We start from the raw sequence: 21,104 nt of genomic DNA, 5'->3' as shown, positions 1-21,104 counted from the left end.
CCAGACGTGCGGCAGACTGGTCAAGACGTTTACAGCGCAAATTACAGCGGGGTTTACAGGCCAGCCATTGTGTACGGTATTGCGTTACTGTATACAACATCCACGCCTCTGGATGCTGCGTGCCTTCGTTTAAAGGCAAGCGTCCGGTCCAGCTATAACCAAGAGCGTCTGTCCCACAGCAGGGATATCATACACGCGCTAGACTATTGCGCTAGGGCGCAACGGCCAGGCCAATGCCCATGCATCAACTTAAGTCGTGACCACGTTCACCTTCAACGGGACGCTTAAAGCTGAACACAGCTATGGCCACACAAAACGTGCATGGTCCTCCAGAGCAGGAGAACGCATGGTAAACCAATGCTAAGTTGGCAAGTACTATGTAGATTGAAAGCACGGGAACTCTACTCACTGCACACTTGATGCGCTTACTAACCCCAAGTATGTGCTTGATGCCATCTGCAAATGCGTCATGAGATATGCATCGACCCCTCACACACCACACCCCTCACACACCAGACAATGCGTATCCAAACAAATGTTGTTGCTCACGAGCGTAAAGCATCAACCAACGGGCGAATATGATATGAATGGCAGCCTGCACCCTACCATTGTCTTGACCGCGTGCGCGCGTGACTCACTCCATCCCTACACATTCCTAGTCGTCTGGCAAGGCTGATCCGCCCTACTTCCAACATGCCTCTCAGAATGGAAGCGAATGTATCACACGCTCTCCCCGCCCTCTTGATTCCAGCAAAGTGTAGCATCCCAAACCACATGCGCAATGGCCAATGCACATGATTCCGGTCGTTGCCCCTTGCCCGTCAAGCAATGCTCCAGAATTTGGATACCTTTCAGTGGTGATAGTATTCCATTGGCAGGCTATCCCTTGGCAGGAGCAACATGTACCTCCAGATGTACCTCCCTACTGGGTGTGACCGGGAAGGTGCTTGCTTCCTCGTGGCAATGTGAAAGCATTTCTTCAGCAGCCCCAGCTGCAGCACTGCCCTTCCCAAGTGCCCATGCACACCCCTGCTCCTCTCGAGAGAAACCTGCTGTCCTGCACGACCCTCATGCAGTCGGCGCAATCCTGGAGAGGTGCGTGCTGCATCCACCAGAGGCATCTGGCACCGGAGGCATTTAGAACCTGGGGGGATTAGAACTGGAACACCTCCGAGTGCACGTGGAACGTGACGCCGCTCCATGTGGAATTGGCCGCCGCCAGCTTCTCCGCCTCAGCCACCATGACCGACGGCCTGCGTCGCAGCACACCACACCACACAGGGCGGCGAGTCAGCACCAGCCGCACAGCACCCGAGCACGATACTGTACATCGCATCTTGTGACAGCACCCGCACTAATGCATTCGGCTTGCCACATAGCAAGGCCCAAGCAAGGTGCCGGTAACAGCAAGAGTCGCTTTCCCATCAGACGCAAGGAAGAGCCAGTGCGCGCGCCGCACAACCCGCACATCCGCCTGCGCACTGACCCGCACACGTAGACAGCCACGTCCTTGAGCTGCAGGAACTCGGCGCGCTTGGCCGTCTCCTCAAACAGCTTGGGCAGGTCGGGGCGGCCCATGCGCAGCGCCGGCTGCAGCTCCGGCCGGATGTTGGCCTTGGCAGAAGCGGCCTCCGTGCGCGCCTGTACGCGTAGCTTGCAAGACAGGGCAGGAAACCAAGGTGTAAACCAAACTGGACCTGACACAGACAAACCCACGCATACACGGGATAACCGTATACCAACTCTGCACTTGCCCGTCAGCCTGCCCGAAAGACGCTCACCTGTGTCAGGTAGAACTCGGTCGCAATGAAGTCACCCGCGCCTGACGCAGCAGCGCCGCCGTTGCTGCTGGTGCCAATGCCGCGCTCCATGTCGACCTGGGGTTCCGCGTTTGCACACCGGGGAGTTCGGTGCGAGTGAGGTGGACTGCCTCCTCTCTGATTAATTGCAGGGCACAACCTCGGCAGCTGTGCAGCATCCAGCCCTCTCCCTGCACCTGCACCCGCAGAGCGCCGCTGACTGCACCCCCGGCCCGCCATACCCCCCACGGCACCCCAGCCCCGTCACCCCCCCCCACGGCACCGGCCCTATCCTACCAGGGCGGTGGTGGAGGTGGCGTGCGCCATGTCGCTCTTCTTCATGGTCGAGTACTGCGCCAGCGGCGTCATGGGCACCTGGCCGCCGGCGGGGGTGGGCGGCGCGTAGGGCGTGTCAGGCTGCGGGCCGATGTTGCGGCCGTCTGCGTACTGGTTGGGCGAGATGAGGTCGGGCTGGAAGGACAGCGGCAGGCTGGCGGGCAGGTGCTCGGAGGCGTACACGTCGTCGTAGCTGCGGGGACAGGCAGAAGGGCAGCAGCAGGCAAGGGTCAGCTGGGTGGCGCACCGATGCTGGAAGGCGGCCTAATGCGGCAAGCAAAGGTCGAGGACCCGAAAGGCTGGAGCGGACTGAAGGCGGGATCAGTGTCCGGGAGGTGTTGCGGCGGGGGCGTCAAGGCGAGGTTGTAGCGGCCGCGGTTTCCAGCGCACTCACCCCAGCACACTTGTGACGAGCGCCCTGTCGCGCACGCTCCACACCAGGTGCGCCAGGCGCACGGGCCGGCCGCGCGTGCGCTGCGCCATGAGGTGGTTGAAGAACGACTGCACGGGCGTCACGCCAATGCCGCCGCTGATCAGCAGGAAGGCCTTAAAGCGCTCGCCGTACAGATCAATGGCGGGTGAGCCGAAGGGGCCCTCAATGAATGCCTTGACCATTTTGGGTTGGCCGGGAGTCACGTCCTGCGCCGGCGGGGAAGCGGAGCAGGAGGTTGATGTGGGTCAGCGGCACTGACACGAGCGTGTGGACCTGGTGTGCCCCACTGTAGTGTAAGAGCGCCACCATCACCGGGGCAACGAGGCACGCGCGCGCGGGCTTGACCCACCTTGCTGGCAAGGGTGTGCAGGCGCCGCGTCCAGTCGCCCAGCACGCGCACGTGCAGGTGCACGCGGTTCTCGCCGGGGGCGCTGCTGAGACTGAAGGGGTGGAACTCCATCCAGGATATGCCGGGGATATTGATAAACACGTACTGCCCACCTGTGACGCCGGAAAGGAACAGCATTATGTGAACGTCACGTGGCGTTATGCCGATGTGTGAACTTCTGGTGGATACCGTATACCGATGCCCGGCTCATACTGCGGCGTGGAAGCGCAAGGGGCCGCTGCCGCCGGCACTTACCCGCGTAGCTGAAGTCGGCGGGGTCCCACGACACACGCACCACGTCGGACGGCAGTGCCACGATCTCCACCATGTGCGGGTTCTGAAGGCCGGCCTGGTAGACCCAGCGCAGCAACAGGTCGAAGGCCCACACGCCGGCGCCGATGAGCACGGCGGCGGCGCTGTGGATGGTCACCACCACGAACACGGCGATCAACAGCACCCAGTGCAGCATCTGCGGACACCAGCAGGGCCGGACGTTCAGCAAGCATTACATTTGCACAGCTTGCTGCGACCGCGGTAATAGAAATGTGGAATGTTGGCATCCGCCACACCAGCACAGTCTGTCACAGCTTTTCGCAGTCCCATTGCGCCCATTCGAGCAGGCGGCAGTCCCCGCTCCGTCCGCCCCCACCTGCCACGTGTTCCAAAGGTACTGCCGCAGGACGCGGCTGGCAGAGGTCCCCACCAGCGCCGCCATCAGCCCAAAGCCGATCCAGCCTGCACGGTGCACGGCGGGGAGAGCGGCATTGTCAGCAGGGCGGGGCTAAGTGGTGCCGCCTGGCGCCAGGGCGGTGTGAAATGGTGGTTGCGGTCGCGCAGGCTGTAGGCGAACGCCCGCGCTATACCGCAGGCACAATCAAGCCCTGCCGGGATCGATCTGCGCTCACCAGTCACGAAGTACGATCCGAGGTCATCCTCCTCAGCGTCCTCGTTCCCGCCCCAGCTCAGCTGCTCAATGAGTCCGTGGTACAGCGCCAGCCCCACCGCCGCCGCCGCCGCCATGCCGTGCCAGGCGATGGCCCGCTCATGCGACAGCCCCAGCAGGAAGGTGACGGCATTGTTGCGGGTGGCCAGCACATAGGCGATGATGAGGAACATTACCGCCACGTTGCCTTCAGGGGGAGCAGGAAAAACACCGCAGGATGCAGGTGAGCGGCTGAGCAGCTGAGGATCGAGACTTGATCAGGTACATGAATGCCTCACACAAGCAGCGTTGCGCGTACCTGAGCTGACCTGTCCCCACTGCCCCGCCGCCCAGCCGGCCGCCGCGGCCAGCGCCGCCAGCAGCACGATGAGCTCGCCCCACGTGACGGGCCCGACCAGCGGGAACACGCCAATGCGGCGGTGGAAGGGGTTGAGCGCCATCCAGCGCCACTTGTAGAACTTGAAGGGCATCGCCCTGAATTCGGTTAAGCAGAACAGACAATCAGCCGGGAGATGGCAGGTGTTGGAGTGTTTGGAGGAGGTAACAGCGTGAGGTAACAGTTAGTGGTGCAGGTACCTGGGACTCGCTCGGCCAGTCCGTCCCAACAAACTTAAAAGGCAGCCGCTCGGGCTGCGGCCCGCATAGCCCGCACATCCGCTAAGCTTACCTCGCCAGTGGAACGGTTGTCTCAGTATAGGCGCACTCGTAGGGCTGCCATGGCTGGCTGGGCTTCGATAGATGCGCCGGGTCGGGGTGCGGGACGGCGCCTGACCTTGGCTCCGCGCCGACCTTGTTATGTGTGATATGGATAGCGTGCGGCATGCTCTCCAATTTATGGTCGTCGGCCATACTATTACTGTTGGCACTACCCTAGGCACGAATGGGGGTGGTCAGTCGCCACGCTTCAACGGAACGCTGCGAGCGCTGAGCAGCAGAAGCGAGCTGTGTGGATGTTGCGTTTGTGGTGGCAAGCTACTCGCCGACCGCTTGAAATATTTGAACAAGCTTACGGAGCGTGTGTGAACGTGAAGCAGGCCTTCTCTCAGAAGCAACGGTTGCTGGGCCTACGGAACTACGGAATACATGGCTGTAAAGCTAATTGCGGGTTATATGGGCGCGCTGTTCCTCGTATACGTTATAAACTAGCTGGCTTCGCTGCCCATCGTGGTTCGTAAGTTGGGAGCGGCTGGACGCGCCGAAACGCATTCGAGGCCTTCCTACCAGTTGCGGCAATGTGTTTGGTTACTTGAAACAGAATGCGCGCAAGCGGAGACAGTCTAAAATAATTTACGGGATTGCGAACTCACTCGCGGTTGGACCTCGCGTTTTCTGGAAAACACTTCATCGTTTGGCAATCAGAGACAAGGTGCTCTCATAGTACACATCGGCGCGCATTTCGCCCTGGCCAAGCCCAGACACTGTACTGCGCACGAGCACAGCTGCACTACCTTGCTTCCCTTCGCTGCCGCACCCAGCGAAACCCCCGCCCCCCCTGCGCCCCCCACCCGAACGCCAACCCTTCTGTTGCAGGAGCACACTCTCTCCTGACTTGCCCACCGTTTACAAGCAAGCCACTTAGCCTGCAGGGTAGCCGTGGGCACGCACCGCTCTGCTCACACGTCTGCTTCAGAGTAGCACATGGTCACGGCCTAATTGCGTCCCCTGGCGTCGGTGGCGTGCCGTGGTTCGTGAAGCATGACGCACTTCCTTACCGAACCGCACGACCGACAAGATAGGTGGTTTTCGCACGTAGCAATTGCACCATGCTAAAGAGTACTCCCCTCCTCGCCACACTGTACCCGCTTTGTTCCGTCCTGCAACGGGACGAGTGGGCCCGCTGGCATAGGAACGCAACCCCAGCAGGTCCAACATCAGGCCACCACGTGGCCACGGCTGCCTATACTAGCGCCACGGCCACCAGCAGGAGTAGCAACGCCAGCGCGGCATGAGTGTCGAAGCGTAACTGTGATGGGGAGGGGTTGGGACGGGATCCGGTACGTGGAGTGACTGAAGCGTCAGGGTGGTTGCTTGCGGTCCCCGTCATAAGCCCTCCCTGGGCTGAGTTACAGCACATAAACACCGCCCGGTGGTTGCTTGCGGCGGTCCCCGTCATAAACAGCGCCCGGTGGTTGCTTGCGGTCCCCGTCAGAAGCCCTCCCTGGGCTGAGTCACAGCACATAAACACCGCCCGGCCCACCTTAAAAACCGAACCAGCGCTTGTTGAGCACCTTGTCCAGCTTGGCGTCCATGCTGTCCATTTTGCGCTCCATGCTGTCCATTTTGCGCTCCATGCTGTCCATTTTGCTCTTCATCGAGTCCAGCTCGGCCTTAACATCCTTCTCAAACACTTTGAGCTGCAGGGCGGTCAGGCCCTGGCTCAGAATAACGAGCCCTCCACCAGCCGTGAGACTGAACTTTATCAGGTCATCCCAAGATGTTCGCCAAGGTGTTTGCATCTTTGTTCGGCTAGCCAGAACGCAGTTCCGGCGGAAGGGCTGCGAGGTAGCTGGCGCGACATGTGCAGCTCGCACCGCCGTCCAGGGGCCCTGCGCGCGCCGCGGCGCCGGACGCCGTACCACAGTCGCGAACCCCGGAACCCGCAGTTGCGCCCCCGGTGGCGGAGTTGGAGCAGATAGGTTTGGGGCGCGGCATACGCAACGGTCCTGCATTATCCCGATGAGGTACAGATGAGGGCACACCAGTTTGCCCCACTTGACCGAGAGTTTCGCGCCATCCCCACCCCGCCACCCGTGTCCGCCGAGTTTTTGAGCCGCCCCTGCGCCCCACCCGCCGAGCGCCTGTCGTGCACTCCAGCGAGTCCCACCCGCGCTCGGCCCAACTGTTAACCGTGTGAAACCTTGTGCGCCCGGAGGCAGCTTATGGAACAGGGTCAGCCCCATGCGTCTCTCTGAGTTTACATGCAAACTCACACATGCACCTTCCCAAACGGCGCGCGCGCGAGTGTGCATTCCCACTCGCACACCGCGCCAACCGCCAGCTTCCGCCGTGCTCCACCGTGCTCTGCCGCAGCTTCCCACACGCGTGCGCGCTCAACGGCCACCTCCCACTCGCGCGCCTGCCGACTACCGCCAACTGCCCGTGTGCGTCACTACGCTTCCGAGCCGGGCCGCCGTACAACTACCTGCTCACACTCGCGCAGCTGCCGACTCCCAAATCAACTCCTGTACGGCTGAGGGGGATGGGGGTGCCGTACACGAGTTAGTTGGGGGTTAGTCGGAGCTGTCCTAGAACCGCATTATACTATTTTTTTTGTGCTATTTGCAGGTGCACTCACGCACGCACGCACGCACGGACAGGGGCAATCCTAGGGTGCTTCGGCTCCCTTGATCGCTCAGCCCGAAAATAATATAAATAAGATCGAAGCCTTCTCCAGCAGTTCCTTCCACTAAAACTCAAACACCTCTGCGTGTACGTGGAACACAACGCCGCCGCGCGGCTTAGAGATGGCGGCCGCCAGCGCCTGCGCCTCACGGACCATTTGATGCGGCCTGCGCCAGGAAAGAGATATGGTGCAACAGGTATTTCAACGGAGTGCTGAGAAACGTGACACGCGTAGCGGAGCACCTGGATGGCACGGCAGCAGCACGCTCCAGGTGATCTGGGAAGATGCCATGCGGTAGCGGCGAATCATCCATTGTAAGCCACACGCTGCCGCGACCTAGGTGTTCTGCTGGTCACTCACCCGCACACGAACACTGCCACCTCCCGCTCCCGCAGGCTCTCCGCCCGCCGCGCCGTGTCCATGAACAGCTGCGGCAGGTCGGGGCGGCCCAGGCGCAGCGCCGGCTGCAGCTCCGGCCTGATGTTGGCCTTTGTGCGGTCGTTGTCCCGGGCCTGATGCAAGGGCAAGGTTCGTAAGGGTGCGAATGCGTCAGGCTGCGTGAGGGCGTGCACAACGCAGGGGTGCACAAGGAGACTCAGGAGCGCCGCCCCCCAGCAGGTTTCCACCCACCCGCCCCCGCGTCAGGTGCTTCCCCCTTAGCCCCCTCCTAGAAGACCCAACTGCGACTTCCACGGCCTGCGGCTTCACCTGTGTTAGATAGAACTCCGTTGCTATGAAGTCGTCACTTCCCGCCGGTCCCGCCACGCCGTGCCCCAGCACGGCGTCTGCCCGCTCCAAATCTGCCAATGCGGACGTCGAGGCCACCTTGGCCATCGGCGCGAGCGCACCGCCGCCAACGGCCGCGGCAGCAGCTGAGGTTGCGGAAGAAGGTGTGGGCGGCGCGTAGGGCGCCGGCTCTGCCGCGAGGCAGGCGCCTTCTTGGTAGAGGTTGGGCGAGATGAGGTCGGGCTGGAAGGACAGCGGCAGGCTGGCGGGTAACCGCTTGGCGGCATAAACGTCATCAAACCTGTGTGTTACAAAGGGGAAGAGGGATGCAAGGCCGAGTTGGTGCAATCAAGGGGAGTGCAAGATACGGTGTGTCAAAAGCAGGCGTGTCCTGAGGTGGCATTGCCCGCATGCGCCACACAGCACACATGTCACCCAGCCACCCGCTCCCTAAACGCAACGGCTGTGCCACGCGCTTACCCTAACACGTTGGACATGAGCGCCCTGTCGCGCACGCTCCACACCAGGTGCGCCAGGCGCACGGGCCGGCCGCGCGTGCGCTGCGCCATGAGGTGGTTGAAGAACGACTGCACGGGCGTCACGCCAATGCCGCCGCTGATCAGCAGGAAGGCCTTAAAGCGCTCACCGTACAAATCAATGGAGGGAGAGCCGAACGGGCCTTCGATGAAGGCCTTGACCATTTTGGGTTGGCCGGGAGTCACGTCCTGCGCCGGCGGGGAAGCGGAGCGGGAGGTCGATGTGGGTCAGCGGCACTGACACGCGCGTGTGGACCTGGTTTGCCCCACTGTTGTGTAAGAGCGCTACCATAAGACCACAAGCGCACCAGCATTAGAAACAGAGAGCCGGGCGCCTGCTCCGCCACCTGCCACCTGCTGCATGCCAGCCAATGCCACCAGGCGCACCCAGACGCCGCCGACCCACCTTGCTGGCAAGGGTGTGCAGGCGCCGCGTCCAGTCGCCCAGCACGCGCACGTGCAGGTGCACCTGGGTGTGCCCCGGGGCGCTGCTCAGGCTGAAGGGGTGGAACTCCGCCCAGGATATGGCAGGGATGTTCAGGAAGACGTACTGCCCGCCTGCAGCAGCGGAGTGCACCATGGGTAAACGAGTAGTGGAGTTGGCAAACGTAGAGCTTGAGCATTCAGGACAAAGAGAAGGCCGCCGGCGGCGGCGGCCCCACGTCCGTCAGTGCAACATAGCTTCAACTCAGAGCCCACACCTGCGTAGTCAAACTTAGACGGGTCCCACGACACGCGCACCACATCCGCCGGCAGCGCCACAATCTCCACCATGTGCGGGTTCCGAAGACCTGAGCGCGCAACAGCAGTAGCCGCAACAGCACACGTCAGTAACGGCTTGCGCCCCAGTCCCCGCCTCGATCGACCGATGGCAACGCGCTAGATGTCACACACGCCCTGGAGCCTCTCGTGTGCCCCCCGAGCTCCAACTCCCACGCCCCTCGGCCTGGGACCCCCACAGCCCTGCAGCTCCCACAGCCCGCACCACTCGCCTGCCTGGTACCACCAGCGCAGCAGCAGGTCCAGGGCCCAGGCCGCCGCTCCGAAGAGCACAGTGGTGGCGCTGTGCAGGGTCACCACAAACACAACGGCGAGCAGGAAGGCCCAGTGCAGCACCTGCGGGCAGCAGGGATGCAGGCGGTGAGAGGCGGCGGCCGCGGAGTGGTCGGCGTGGGTGCTGTGGGCATGAGAGCAGCGCACCGGAAGGGTTGGCGTGTGCGTTTGCAGTTGTACGGTACTGCGAGGCAATGCGCTGGGCCATCCGTCCATCCGCCCTCCACAATCTAGATCCATGTCTGCACTCCACTCCCCCACCTGCCACGTGTTCCAAAGGTACTGCCGCAGGACGCGGCTGGCCGAGGTCCCCACCAGCGCCGCCATCAGCCCAAAGCCGATCCAGCCTGCACGGTGCATGGCAGGGCGTTAGGTACCAGGCTCCTGTATAGTCCCGCGCCGTGCAGCACGCTCCTCCGCACGTCACAGCAGTAGGATTCCGCAGCTGCCGGAACCTCCCGGTCCCAGCCGGCGCAACACACCCAGTCCCAACGGAACGCAGCGCACCAGTGACAAAGTAGAATTTGTGCTCCGCGCGCTCCTTGCCGCGCTTGCCCGGGTCCACATACTCCTCAATGAGTCCGTGGTACAGCGCCAGCCCCACCGCCGCCGCCGCCGCCAGGCCGTGCCAGGCGATGGCCCGCTCATGCGACAGCCCCAGCAAGAAGGTGACGGCATTGTTGCGGGTGGCCAGCACATAGGCGATGATGAGGAACGTCACCGCCACGTTGCCTGCAGGGGTAGCAGGAAAAGCACCGGAGGCGGCGGTTGTAGTACCGGCACGGGGTGTCAACAAGTGTGGCGGCGGTGCGCCGTGTGGCTACTCACGGCCCCTCTTCGCCATGGTGATCCTGTCGACATTCGAGGACGCGCATCCGTACAATGAGAGCCGTGGCCTCACTGAACCGCGGTATGGCCTCCCCAGGTCGTCTGTTGAGCAGGTGTGCGCCCTCTCACCCGCGCCAACGTCTCCCCACTGCCCCGCCGCCCAGCCAGCCGCCACGGCCAGCGCCGCCAGCAGCACGATGAGCTCGCCCCACGTGACGGGCCCGACCAGCGGTAACACGCCAATGCGGCGGTGGAAGGGGTTGAGCGCCATCCAGCGCCACTTGTAGAACTTGTGGGGCATGGACCTACGGTGCACGCGCCCGTACGTGTGAGCGCTGGCCTCGATGAGATACCACACCTGCAAGCTCCGTAGGCACGGTTGTGACATGCATTGTACAGCCGCAACGAAACTGAAGCTCACCTGGCCAGGGGCACCACTGTCTCCGTGTATGCGCTGCGTTGCGTCGGGGCAGCGGGGCGAGCGCGCAGGTTGTTGGGTGCGGTCGGTTAGCCAGCGCGCACTCTGACTCCCTTTGCGGCTCCTGTATGCAAATGCTTCCCACGAGATTTCGAGTAACCAAGATGCGTGATGGCGTCTCACCATTCATAGGGCTGCCAGGCCGCGTCGGCCTCATCCAGGTGCACAGGCTCGGGGTGGGGTTGGGCTACGCAGGATGTGCCCGGCCCGGGCACGTCCGGTCCGCCGTTGACGTCTGTTGGGACTTTGTTGTACAAGGTGTTGACTATGGCTAAGGGCTCCATTATTGAGTAAAGTCACGCACGCTCGGCCCGGCGCGCGGCAGATGGAACCGGGCTCGCGTCTGAGGAAATCGCCGCGGCACCTTGTCTATGGTATTCAGCTAGTTAGCGCATTTCTGCTGAAATAAATGACAGCGCATACAGAGGTCAGGTTTACAAGAACAAATTGAAACCTTCCCAGGGAGAGGCGCTGTCATCGCTTTTATGTGTTAATCAGTTCAGGTTTTGTTTGTTGAAGGAGTTGTCTTGGGCATCAGCCAGTTTGGCGCGTGCGAAAATGTGGGTGGCTCGATGGGCGCGATCGTTCGTGCCGGCACCTGCTTGCCCGGGCCCCCTAACCTATCCCTGCGTGTGTTACGCATAGAGCAATAGCAGATTCAGAGTGCAGGAGGTAGTCGACTCAGGGTGGCCGCGTGAGCTGCATTATGCAGGCAGTCAAGGGCGGGTAGCGGTAATGTGGGGTGTGCGATGGATGGGAACCTGGGACTGGTAGTGCACGACATGCATTGCTGCCCCCATATGCATAGGCAGCAGCTAGAGATCCTGCATCCGATGACCTGTGCGGCAGGTGTGAAGACTGAAGACGTGCAGGCTGGCCGCTGGCGGAGAGCAGCCCCCGACCCCAGACTACCGACGAGTGCTTGCCTAGCGTCAAGCACTACTTCCCTCGTTGCCGTGTTGGCACGTGCTGTCCCTCTCCACACACCATTGCCCTCATACGAGTTTACATGTGCTGGATTTCTTCTCTCGGTCCAAATCTCTGGGGGAGGGGACGATGCATCGGACGGTGCAAGCCGTGCGTTGCCCACGTGCTTCTATGCAGCTGTGCTCCATGGATGCACGGTGCAGTCGTGCCCAAAAGTCTTCCTCTCGCCTCAACTCTGCATAGCACAAACAATTCTCCTCATCTGAGAACGCACACACTCGCCACGCGCAAAACTGTTGCACCATCACCCAAACCAAACAACCAAAAATCTGCACACACCCAAGAGCCCTCTCTACCTCCGCAGATGCAGGTTCGCAGGGTCTGGGGGAGTCAAACAATGTTGAGCATGGTACACGCTAAATTAAGAAACTACAACCCCCCAGGTGGGACGCGAGCGAGTAAGGACCCGCCCCTCCTACGGCATCCCACGGAAGGCAGCCGCAACGGCCAACCGCCGCGTGAGCCGCGAAGCGTCCCGACCCACGCCCGCTCAGTGCTCCACCTTCCCCACCGCCGAGCCGCAACAACCGCCGCCGTGCTGGATGGCACGCCAGCTGGCTCGCACCCACCCTGCAGCCGCCACCGCCCGGCTGCACCTCGGGAACACACACGCCTCGCGGCGTGCCTTGGCGCCGGCAGCTTTAAGGGCCGGGGGGCCGAAGGCCTGCCGCTGCCACCGCCGGTGCTTGGTCCGACCGTTCACGCTCCCGAAAAAGCGCTCTCCCTCAAAACAGCCGCACGCGACTGGCAGCTACTGCCGCTCCTGGGGTGTTGCGTCCGATGCGGCTGCTGCACCGTTGCGGGAAGGCCGCAGCTTGCGCTTCCGCAGCAACGCAGTGCCACGCCACGCCGTGCCGCACCGGTCCATGGCGTTCACCCGAACCAAGGACACTCAATCCCCCCTACTCTATAGAGTCCCGTCACTGCGCAACATTCCAACCCAAAAACGCAGCCAAGGGCCCGCCTCGCTTCAACAGTACCCGAGCAGCTCCCGCCATCTCCGCCACGGCTGCTGCTGCTGCAGGTCGTGAGTGCGCGCTAGCGTGTGCACCCACACACGCTCGCTCTCCCTGCTCCTCGCTGCGGCAGCTGCCGAAATGTGCCTGAGGTCCCGCCACCTCCGTCTGCTCTCCATCACCAACGTCTCCGCCACACGCCGCGCGCCGCCGGCTGCCGCCGCGCCGGCCGGCTCTGCGCCGCGCCGCCTCTTCCCGGCCCGAGCCATCACGTTTAGATGATGGTGCCGGCGGGGATGTGCGAGTCCTTGATCACGACGACAATGCCGTCCTTGATCACGAAGCCCTGGTCCTCGCGGTTGGCCTCCTTGACGCCGTCCTTGTTGATGATCTGGCACTTGGGACCAATGCGCGCGTTCTTGTCCACAATGGCGCGACGGATGATGGAGCCATCGCCCACGCCCATAGGCAGGCAGCCGGGCACGTACTCGCACTCCTCCAGGGTCTCGTAGTAGTCCGAGCCCATCATCATCGCGCTGTCGATGATGCAGTCGGAGCCGATCAGCGAGCGGATGCCGATGATGGAGTTGTGGATCTTGGAGCCGGCCTTGATCACGCAGCCGTCGCCGATGATGGACATGTTCACGTCGCAGTCCATCACCTTGGAGGGCGGCAGGAAGCGCGACATGGTGTAGATCGGCGCGTCCTTGTCGTAGAACGAGAACTGCGCCTTCTCGGGATCGGTCAGCGCCAGGTTGGCGTTGTAGAAGGCCTCCACGGTACCGATGTCCTCCCAGTAGCCGTCAAAGGCGAAGGCCTGCACCTTGAAGCCGGCGTCCTTGGCGCCGGGGATGACCTCGTTTCCGAAGTCGTTGGCGCCCGGCATGCGGTTCAACAGCAGCTCGCGCAGCGCCTTGGCGGACATGACGTAGATGCCCATGGAGGCGATGTAGGGCTTGGCGGCGGCGCTGAGGTGGCGGAGGGGGAGCAGAGGGAGACGGGGAGGGACAGGTCAGTGCGGGCCGTGTGAGGAGAGGGGGAGAGAGGGAAGGGTGCGTGTGTTTGGCTGGTGCGGTGGCTGGGGTTGTGGTGCGGGTGTGGGCGCCGGTTGCTGCTGTAGCCGCTGCGTGCTACGTGGCGACTGCTGCTGCGGCGGCGGCGGCGGCCACCAGCCGGGTCCTGGTCCCTTCTGCTGGGCGCGAGCATCCGCACATCGTCACCACCGGGCAGTCAGGCGCCGTGCCTCAACAGCTCTGTCCACCACTGCTGCCTTTCGCTTGCGCACCCAGCCCCGCGGCGCCATGCTGGATGGCAGGCCGGCTGCCGCAGCGCAGTGCCGGTGATGGTCACTACTGCTCGACGCCCACAACAGCCGCATTCCCAGCAGTAGCACCAGCAGTAGCACCAGCGCTGTTGCTGGCTGCACTGCGCTGCTGGGCCCTGGCGGTGCTGGTCTGAGCTGCCGCCGCCGTGGCTCGCTGCCCGCTGGAGCGCCGCCGCCGTCCTCGCCGCCTATGCTGCTGCGTTGCCGCCGCTGCGGTGCCGCACCCAACTGCCGCTCTCCACGCCACACGCACACCGCGCACCCCTCCACCTTGACCCATCCCAGACCCATTAGCCCTGGAACCATATCCCCACAGACCGCATCCTCCGAACTCCCCAACATACCCACCATGATAGCACCTCCAATTCCCACCCACCACCCAACACCCACCCACACACCACCACCATACCACCATGTCAACCAACACCAGCGCGCACACACTCACGTGGCGGGGTCGACGCCCAGGATGCCGGTGTCCACGCGCATCTTGGTCAGCGCCTCGCCCTTGGGCTTCTCCGCGAACTCGATCACGCGGCCCTCCTCGTCGATCTTCATCAGGCCGAAGGCGCTGGCCTCCTTCTCCGCGCAGGGCAGCGCGGCGATGGTGATGGCGGCGCCCGAGTTGCGGTGCTTGCGGACAAAGTCGCGGTAGTCCATGCGGTACAGGTGGTCGCCTGGAGGAGGGGGGAGGATGTGATGTTTGGGAGTCGTCCGGTTGGCGGTGCCGCAGCCCATCCGCACACACGCGTTCCGTGCCGCCCCCATTGGTCCGCTACTGCGCTGATACTGGTAAGCCAGACGCGTGGTGCTACATGCCGTACTGGTGGCTGTTGTGTGCCGAGGCTGGCTGTGCAGCACTCGTAGCCCTCCGTGTACCAGCGCGTCGCTGCTGCCCCCAGCACACCGACCGACCAGCCCGCCGGCTGCCCCGCGTGTCGTCCTGCCGTGCGCTCCGTATCTGTGCCGGCTGCTGCAGCGCGCAGTCCCGCTGCCCAACACGCCCGCTTGACGGCAGGCCACCGTGCCCAGTGGCACCCTGCACCGCCATGCCCTTTCCGGCACCCTCCGAAACTTCGCCTCTCCACTCACCCACCCACCAGTCTTCCATGCCCCATTCAACATGCGCCTCACCCGCCCACTCCACCACCCCCAGTTACGGCGGCCTCAACCTTCTCGCCTCGCTGCCTTGCGCAGGAGGAAACCCCCCCTTCCCACCCATTCCGTGCACCCACCCCCAACTTTCCCCCTCTCCACCCCTCTTCCTGCCCACTCACCCGACAGGATGAGGAAGTCCTCCACGCCCTCGCGCACCGCCTCCTCGAACAGCCACATGTACTGGCGCACGGCGTCGGCGGTGCCCTGGAACCAGCTCTTGTTGGCGGACGACTGGCTGGCCGCCAGCACCTCCACGAAGCCGCGGCTGTTGTAGCCGCCCACAGACGAGTTCTGTGCGAGAGGGGGAGCGGAGAGAGGGGAGGGTGGTGGGGTGGGGTTGATGGGGTTGATGGGAGGGTGGGAGGATGGGAGGGTGGGAGGATGGGAGAGGGGTGGGATGGCAAGAGGTGGATGTGGACGCGGTACGGTGTGCGGTGGCGCTGTGCGCTGGTAGAGCATATGATGCCACACGTGTGTACTTGAAAGCTTTCGCAGCCCCGCCCTTGTGTCCCTTCCATCTGAACATACAGTCTCCCTGATGGATTAAGCCGCCTGGAGGGCTGGTTCGCTCCTGTGCCCTAGCGGGAGTGACACGCGACAGGTGTTGCGCCGAGTCCGCATGGCGACGCATTCTGCGGTCGGCCGACAGCTATGTCGCCCGAGCCCGAGCCCGCAGTTTCAGTATTCACAAGGTACTCACGTAGGCCTGGGACAGGTGGCGGTTCAGCGACGCCGAGTTGAACTGGGTGAGGCAGTAAATCTTGGTGACATTGCTGTTCAGGCAGTTGCTAACGGGAATATCGATCAGGCGATAGTTGGCGCCCAGGGGCACCGCCGGCTTGGCACGCTTCTTGGTCAGAGGATACAGACGGGTGCCGGCACCACCACCCAGAATAATACCCAGCACCGTCTGCATCGGCAACGAGATGGCGGGACGGTCACATCGACGAGTCCGGAAGCATCAAATGGGCCAGCGCGAGCATACCTTGCTGATGTCGCCAGCCGGGTCGTTCTGCCCAGTGCCCGCAGCAGAGGATGCGGCCACCCCGTTCGCGACCTTGGTCTCAACGGGGGTCGACACAGCCTGAGCCCGAACGACCTGCGATAAGGCGACCCGGTAAGTCGCAGTGACGTCGCCCAAATGCATGTGCGAATGCATGATCCATTTACCTGAGCCTGGCGCGACACGGCGCGGGCCTTGGAGCTCACGGCCTTGCGCACCACTGAGCCTGCGAGATGAGTCGGTTGAGTCCGCTGCGCTCCGGCCCAAGTCGACATAAAACGCTGTTCATGCCACGCACCGTGGGGGCAGACGAAGGTCTGCGAGCCCAGCGCCTGGCGCTGGCTCACCCGCATCTTCAGGGCCATGCTAAGGATCGGTCTTCCTCTGTTTTGACTACCTAGAAGAAGGTCCTCGACCTCAGGTCACAAACAAGTACACAATGCAAGTCGTGCCCAAAAGCAAACCCTGTTTGAGCGGGGGGGGGGGGCCATGACAAGCCTGCTGTACCGTGAACCCCATCCAGTCGAAACGGCGTCCTCTGCGCCCGCGAGTGACCATGAACGAAACCCATCACATATGTCTTCACAATGCACTGCGGCTGGAGCGCAGGACCAGTCCAAAATGCCGAACAGTCCCGGTTGCCGTCCGTCGACAAAAGCCAGGGAACGCGCTCGGCGCGTACCCGCACCCACAATTCCAAATTAAATAGCTTGCTCACACTCGCGCACATATTTCCGAAACGCAGGCGCCCGCGCTTGCTCGCTCGGCGCACCCCTGACCCTCGGTTCTGAAACGCCTGCACGCTTTTCCACCGCTTGCCGCTTCTCGTGCCTTCGCCGCTCCGCCTCCGCCCCACCCCACTACGCTATCACCGTGCGGGGCTCTGCAGGAAGCGCATGATCTGCTCCCACAGCCCGGGCGCTAACCGCTGCGCCGTCTCCGTCATAGCCAGCAGCATGGACGCCTCCACGCCGGCGCGGCCGCTGCTGGTGGCGCCGCACACCTGGCCGGCCCGGTTCACCTGCGGGCGTGTGGGCATGCATGTGCGCTTGTAAGTGGGTTGAAACACTGTGTGATTGGGTTTGTAGGTGAAGGTGGTGGTGGAGAGACACGGTAACGTGGGAAACAGGACTGGTTGCCAGGGCAGAGGGGCAAATCCAGCGGAGTTGTGCGAGTGGGGGCAGGCGGGTTGGGACTTGGGAGGCCCCACCGCCAGCACCGCAGTGGAACTACCGCCCGGCCCTTCCCCGGGCGCCTCCCGACCCTTCCCCAACCGCTGCTTCTCTGACCCAGGTGCCTCTCGCGCCCGCCATTCGCGCCCGCCTCGCCCCTCCCCACGGCCCCTCTCCACGGCCTGCTCCCCCTCCGCCCCCTTCCTCAGCCCGCCGCCTCACCGCCACGTGCAGGGCGCTGGAGCTGCAGCGCTCCTCCGGCGCCGCCAGGTCCACCACACACTGAGAGCCCACCTGTGCACACATACAAACACACATGAAGTCTCAAAATGTACACAGTGCACGGTTTTGGTATTTGCCTTGCCTGGTGCTCGCTACAACCACACCAAGGGCGAAGGCTTGTCCATGCAATCCGAAACAGGCAAACGGCTCCGCTGCGGCTCACGACGTTAACCCGCGCCGACCAGGACCCGCGTAACCCCAATGCACGGCACAACTCCAAACCCAACCCAACGCCCTCACGCGCGCATACATGCCCACGCCCTCGCCCTCGCCCGTGCCCTCGCCCTCGCCCACGCCCTCGCTCTCACGCACCTGTGCCACAGTGACCACCAGCGGTACCCGCGACACGTCCAGCCGCCACGCCGCCCCCGGGCTGTCGTCCAGCTCGATCTCCTCCTCACCCGCCGCGTCCGTGGTCACCTCCACCTGAGGGGGAGGGCGGGAGAAGGTTGAAACGATTCTACTAGGTCCTAGCCACCCGACGTGTCCCCGACGTGCACCCACAATCAGGGCGCGCCCCATCGACCCTACGCAAGGGTTCGTCACAGCCCCGCGACTCCCACGTGCTTGCACCCCAAACCTCCCGCCCCCCCTTTGCTTGGACGGCTGCCCTGCCCGCCCCCCGTCTGCCATGGCCCGCTTACCCCAACCCCCCTTGACCATTGGGACCTATACGTTGGGCCCGGGTATATAATCTCCCCACCGTTCCAGATTGTCGCACGGAACGGGGGTGCAAACAACCCACCCCTCCCCAGCCACCCCGCCCCCAACACACGCACCTTGGGTATGCGTGTGTCCACCAGCGCCGCCAGTGTGGCCGCGCTCACGGCGCCCACCACGTTGCCGTCGTCGTTGAGCACCAGCGCGTCCACGTACAGCGCCCAGGCGGTCTTGCCCGCGCTGATGCACAGCTTGCCCAGGTCCAAGCCCCACGACGGGCCGCTCGCAGAAGGGGTCGGGGCAGCAGTGGCGGTGGCGGAGGTGGAGGCGCCTGCGGCGCCGCCGTTGGCTGGGGCGGCGGCGGCCGCGGCGGCTCCGCCGGCGCGGGTGCTGGGCGCGAGGCTGGCCTCAATGGCGGCGGCGATTTGCTCGCCGTACGTCTCACCGAAGCGACCCTGGGCGTGCGGGTTAGGGTTGGGGTGCATGTGTCAGGGTAGGTACTGGGTGGTTCGGGTCAATCCCAACCAAACCAACACCCAGAACCAGCCCACAGGGCGTGGGCGTGTCGGTGCCGCTCGTGAGGACCGCATGCAGTCCTGCCCAGCCTGCCCTGCTGCTGCCAAGGACTGACACGCCGCCAACGACCACTGGTGCACGCACACACGCAGTGGCCCAGCCGCACCTGGTACACGGGGGAGGCGCAGGGCGAGAACTCCACGGTCACGCCCAGTCGGCCCTGTGTGGGCGCGAACGGCGACGGAGACGCCACCTCCACCTGCAGACCCACCACACACATGCACACACACACGCACACGCACGCACACACGCACGCACACACGCACACACATATATATATGTAAGTGCGACACACGGAGTGTTGAGGGCGTCGGTGGCGCCGGTGGCGGTGCCAGCGGCGGAAACGGCACACGGCGGGTGTGGGCAGGGCCGGAAGGTGTGGGCATCGAGCCCGACCGGGACCATGGCACCACCCGCGGCGGCGCAGGTGAAAAGCCGCAAGCAAGGCCCCCGCAGTGGCAGCTGGGGGTGCGAGGCAGTGCGTTGCGGGGGATGTGGCACGGCGTGTGTGTCCCATGCGCATGGGGGCCAATGCCACCGGGTGCAAAACCCTGAGACCTGCAAGGGGTCTCCCCCTTGCACCATACCACGCACCACAGTTCATAACACACAAACCTCTAGGGCTCAGCCCCTAGCCTTACGAGCCTCGGCTCGTGAGGAAGCGCACAACATTTTCGTGTGCGGCTTTGGCTTTCGTTACTAACTTTTTGTAGCCTTTTGCGGGCTCTGTGAGGCTTTACGACTTGGTTCCGACTTGGTTTGGATGGCTTCGGCCTTGGGTGGGTGCGTCGCGCCCTGTTTTCGGCATTGCGCGTTCTGTGGCGGCTGGCCGCGTCTGGGTGGCCGGCCGCGCTCGTTCTGCTCTGTGGTCGCTTTTTGGTTTAGTGTGTGCAGGTTACGGTGGCCCTGGTGGTCGCTCGTGGCCCGGCGCAAGCTTCGATGTTCCGTGGTGCTCCTCGGCGCCTCTCCTCGTGCCGCCTGGCCCGCCGTCGTCTCCACCGGCGGCCTTGCTGGCTCAGCAGATAGTTAGGTTGCGGGTGCCGTTCGTAGCATGGCGGTTCAGGGACCGTTAGGCAGCAGATGACGCTGGTCCCGGGTGTCGGATGTGAGTGCCCGGGCGGCTGTTGCCCGGGCGCCCGGGCGGCTGGTGCGCCTGTTCGCCTCCGGGCGCGCGCGTGCCTGTTTGGTGGGTCGGTCTAGTTCGCTGGTGGGGCGGGTGGAGGGCGGTGTGCCCGTGGCGAGGTGTTGTGGTGTACTGGTGGTTTGGTCAGTTTCCGGCTCGGTTTCCCTTTGTGGTGCCTCGGCACCGACGTTTCCGGACATGGGCCTCCGGGCCAAGACATTGCGCGTCTGTGACGCCGACGAGAAAATGTGTGGTGCTTGCGTTTGATGGGGATGTCGGCAGACCTCTGGCCTGTCGCGCCTTGTTGTGCGTTGGTGCTGCCGCCAAAAGACCTAAACGAGATGAGGGGTGTTACGTGGCGGTGGGGCTTTGGCGGGCTTCGGCTTGGCTTCGACTCATGTGCGTAACACTATGAAGGTCGGCAGCCAACCAGGGGGCGGGTGTTGTTTCTCTGGGTCGCAGATGGCCCTTCGCGGCGTGGGTACGGCGTGCCCCCGCTTGTCGGGCTGTCCCTTCAATTGTAATCCGCATCCATACCACAGCCCCACCCACCCTAGCAGCCCCGACCCCCTACCTTTACGCCAACGATGACGTCTGTTGCTCCTATGTGTAGCCGTGCCGAGCCCGCCGCTTGCGCGATGACACCCAGCTCGAGCTCGATAGGCCGCATGTCCAAGCAGCGCCGCCCGTCCAGCCTCACATTTTGCTCTATACTATGCTGGCAGAACGAAGCCTCTCCGGCGCTGGCCATTACAGCAGCGAGTCGTCGGCGGCCGCCCGAGTCGGTTAGCTTTGAGTGCTGGCAAGCTTATGAAAGGTGACAATCAGAACTTTATCTGTCCGTAAAGATTGGTTGATAGAATTTCGCGGGCAAGCGTGAATCAACTGGCAAGCGCGGGCTTAAATCGTGAACGCACGTTTGCTTGAATTTGACGAGTGTTGTGCAATACATGTATTCTGTTAAGGTTGCTTAAGAAAGCGAATTCAAGGCTGTCAGGCTGTC

The 21,104-nt window shown here is 63.4% G+C and overlaps 5 protein-coding genes across 5 annotated transcripts; all 5 read right to left on the bottom strand.

The window, feature by feature from the left end:
* Window positions 1-17: 17 nt before the first annotated feature.
* CHLRE_03g188400v5 (uncharacterized protein) lies at window positions 18-5,146 on the bottom strand. The gene is made up of 11 exons (XM_043061147.1): window positions 4,567-5,146; window positions 4,198-4,373; window positions 3,862-4,086; window positions 3,606-3,691; window positions 3,212-3,425; window positions 2,918-3,069; window positions 2,530-2,774; window positions 2,097-2,328; window positions 1,782-1,877; window positions 1,487-1,641; window positions 18-1,253 (listed from the first exon to the last, which is right to left on the bottom strand). Exons 1-11 carry the CDS (start codon window positions 4,746-4,748, stop codon window positions 1,154-1,156), a joined length of 1,863 nt encoding a protein of 620 aa, XP_042926276.1. The 5' UTR covers window positions 4,749-5,146; the 3' UTR covers window positions 18-1,153.
* A 68-nt stretch (window positions 5,147-5,214) lies between these two features.
* Window positions 5,215-6,386, bottom strand: CHLRE_03g188350v5 (uncharacterized protein). Its single transcript, XM_043061146.1, has 2 exons — window positions 6,097-6,386; window positions 5,215-5,862 (listed from the first exon to the last, which is right to left on the bottom strand). Exon 1 carries the CDS (start codon window positions 6,353-6,355, stop codon window positions 6,098-6,100), a length of 258 nt encoding a protein of 85 aa, XP_042926275.1. The 5' UTR covers window positions 6,356-6,386; the 3' UTR covers window positions 5,215-5,862; window position 6,097.
* A 415-nt stretch (window positions 6,387-6,801) lies between these two features.
* On the bottom strand, window positions 6,802-11,376 carry CHLRE_03g188300v5 (uncharacterized protein). The gene is made up of 12 exons (XM_043061145.1): window positions 10,987-11,376; window positions 10,807-10,839; window positions 10,515-10,690; window positions 10,065-10,289; window positions 9,819-9,904; window positions 9,497-9,620; window positions 9,206-9,295; window positions 8,911-9,062; window positions 8,449-8,693; window positions 7,951-8,269; window positions 7,603-7,754; window positions 6,802-7,408 (listed from the first exon to the last, which is right to left on the bottom strand). Exons 3-12 carry the CDS (start codon window positions 10,684-10,686, stop codon window positions 7,306-7,308), a joined length of 1,668 nt encoding a protein of 555 aa, XP_042926274.1. The 5' UTR covers window positions 10,687-10,690; window positions 10,807-10,839; window positions 10,987-11,376; the 3' UTR covers window positions 6,802-7,305.
* Window positions 11,377-11,853: 477 nt separating this feature from the next.
* Window positions 11,854-16,756, bottom strand: CHLRE_03g188250v5 (uncharacterized protein). The gene is made up of 7 exons (XM_001691802.2): window positions 16,587-16,756; window positions 16,456-16,514; window positions 16,271-16,384; window positions 15,986-16,195; window positions 15,405-15,576; window positions 14,576-14,804; window positions 11,854-13,774 (listed from the first exon to the last, which is right to left on the bottom strand). The coding sequence occupies exons 1-7, from the start codon at window positions 16,651-16,653 to the stop codon at window positions 13,081-13,083; spliced, it is 1,545 nt and encodes a 514-aa protein (XP_001691854.1). The 5' UTR covers window positions 16,654-16,756; the 3' UTR covers window positions 11,854-13,080.
* A 100-nt stretch (window positions 16,757-16,856) lies between these two features.
* On the bottom strand, window positions 16,857-21,071 carry CHLRE_03g188200v5 (uncharacterized protein). Its single transcript, XM_043061144.1, has 6 exons — window positions 20,676-21,071; window positions 19,085-19,177; window positions 18,522-18,857; window positions 18,055-18,168; window positions 17,683-17,754; window positions 16,857-17,309 (listed from the first exon to the last, which is right to left on the bottom strand). The coding sequence occupies exons 1-6, from the start codon at window positions 20,769-20,771 to the stop codon at window positions 17,157-17,159; spliced, it is 864 nt and encodes a 287-aa protein (XP_042926273.1). The 5' UTR covers window positions 20,772-21,071; the 3' UTR covers window positions 16,857-17,156.
* Window positions 21,072-21,104: the final 33 nt, after the last annotated feature.

Source organism: Chlamydomonas reinhardtii, chromosome 3 (assembly GCF_000002595.2).
Source record: "Chlamydomonas reinhardtii strain CC-503 cw92 mt+ chromosome 3, whole genome shotgun sequence".
NCBI classification, from domain to species: domain Eukaryota; kingdom Viridiplantae; phylum Chlorophyta; class Chlorophyceae; order Chlamydomonadales; family Chlamydomonadaceae; genus Chlamydomonas; species Chlamydomonas reinhardtii.
Note: the sequence above shows the minus strand (reverse complement) of the source record. Positions and strands in the feature narration are given on the sequence as shown.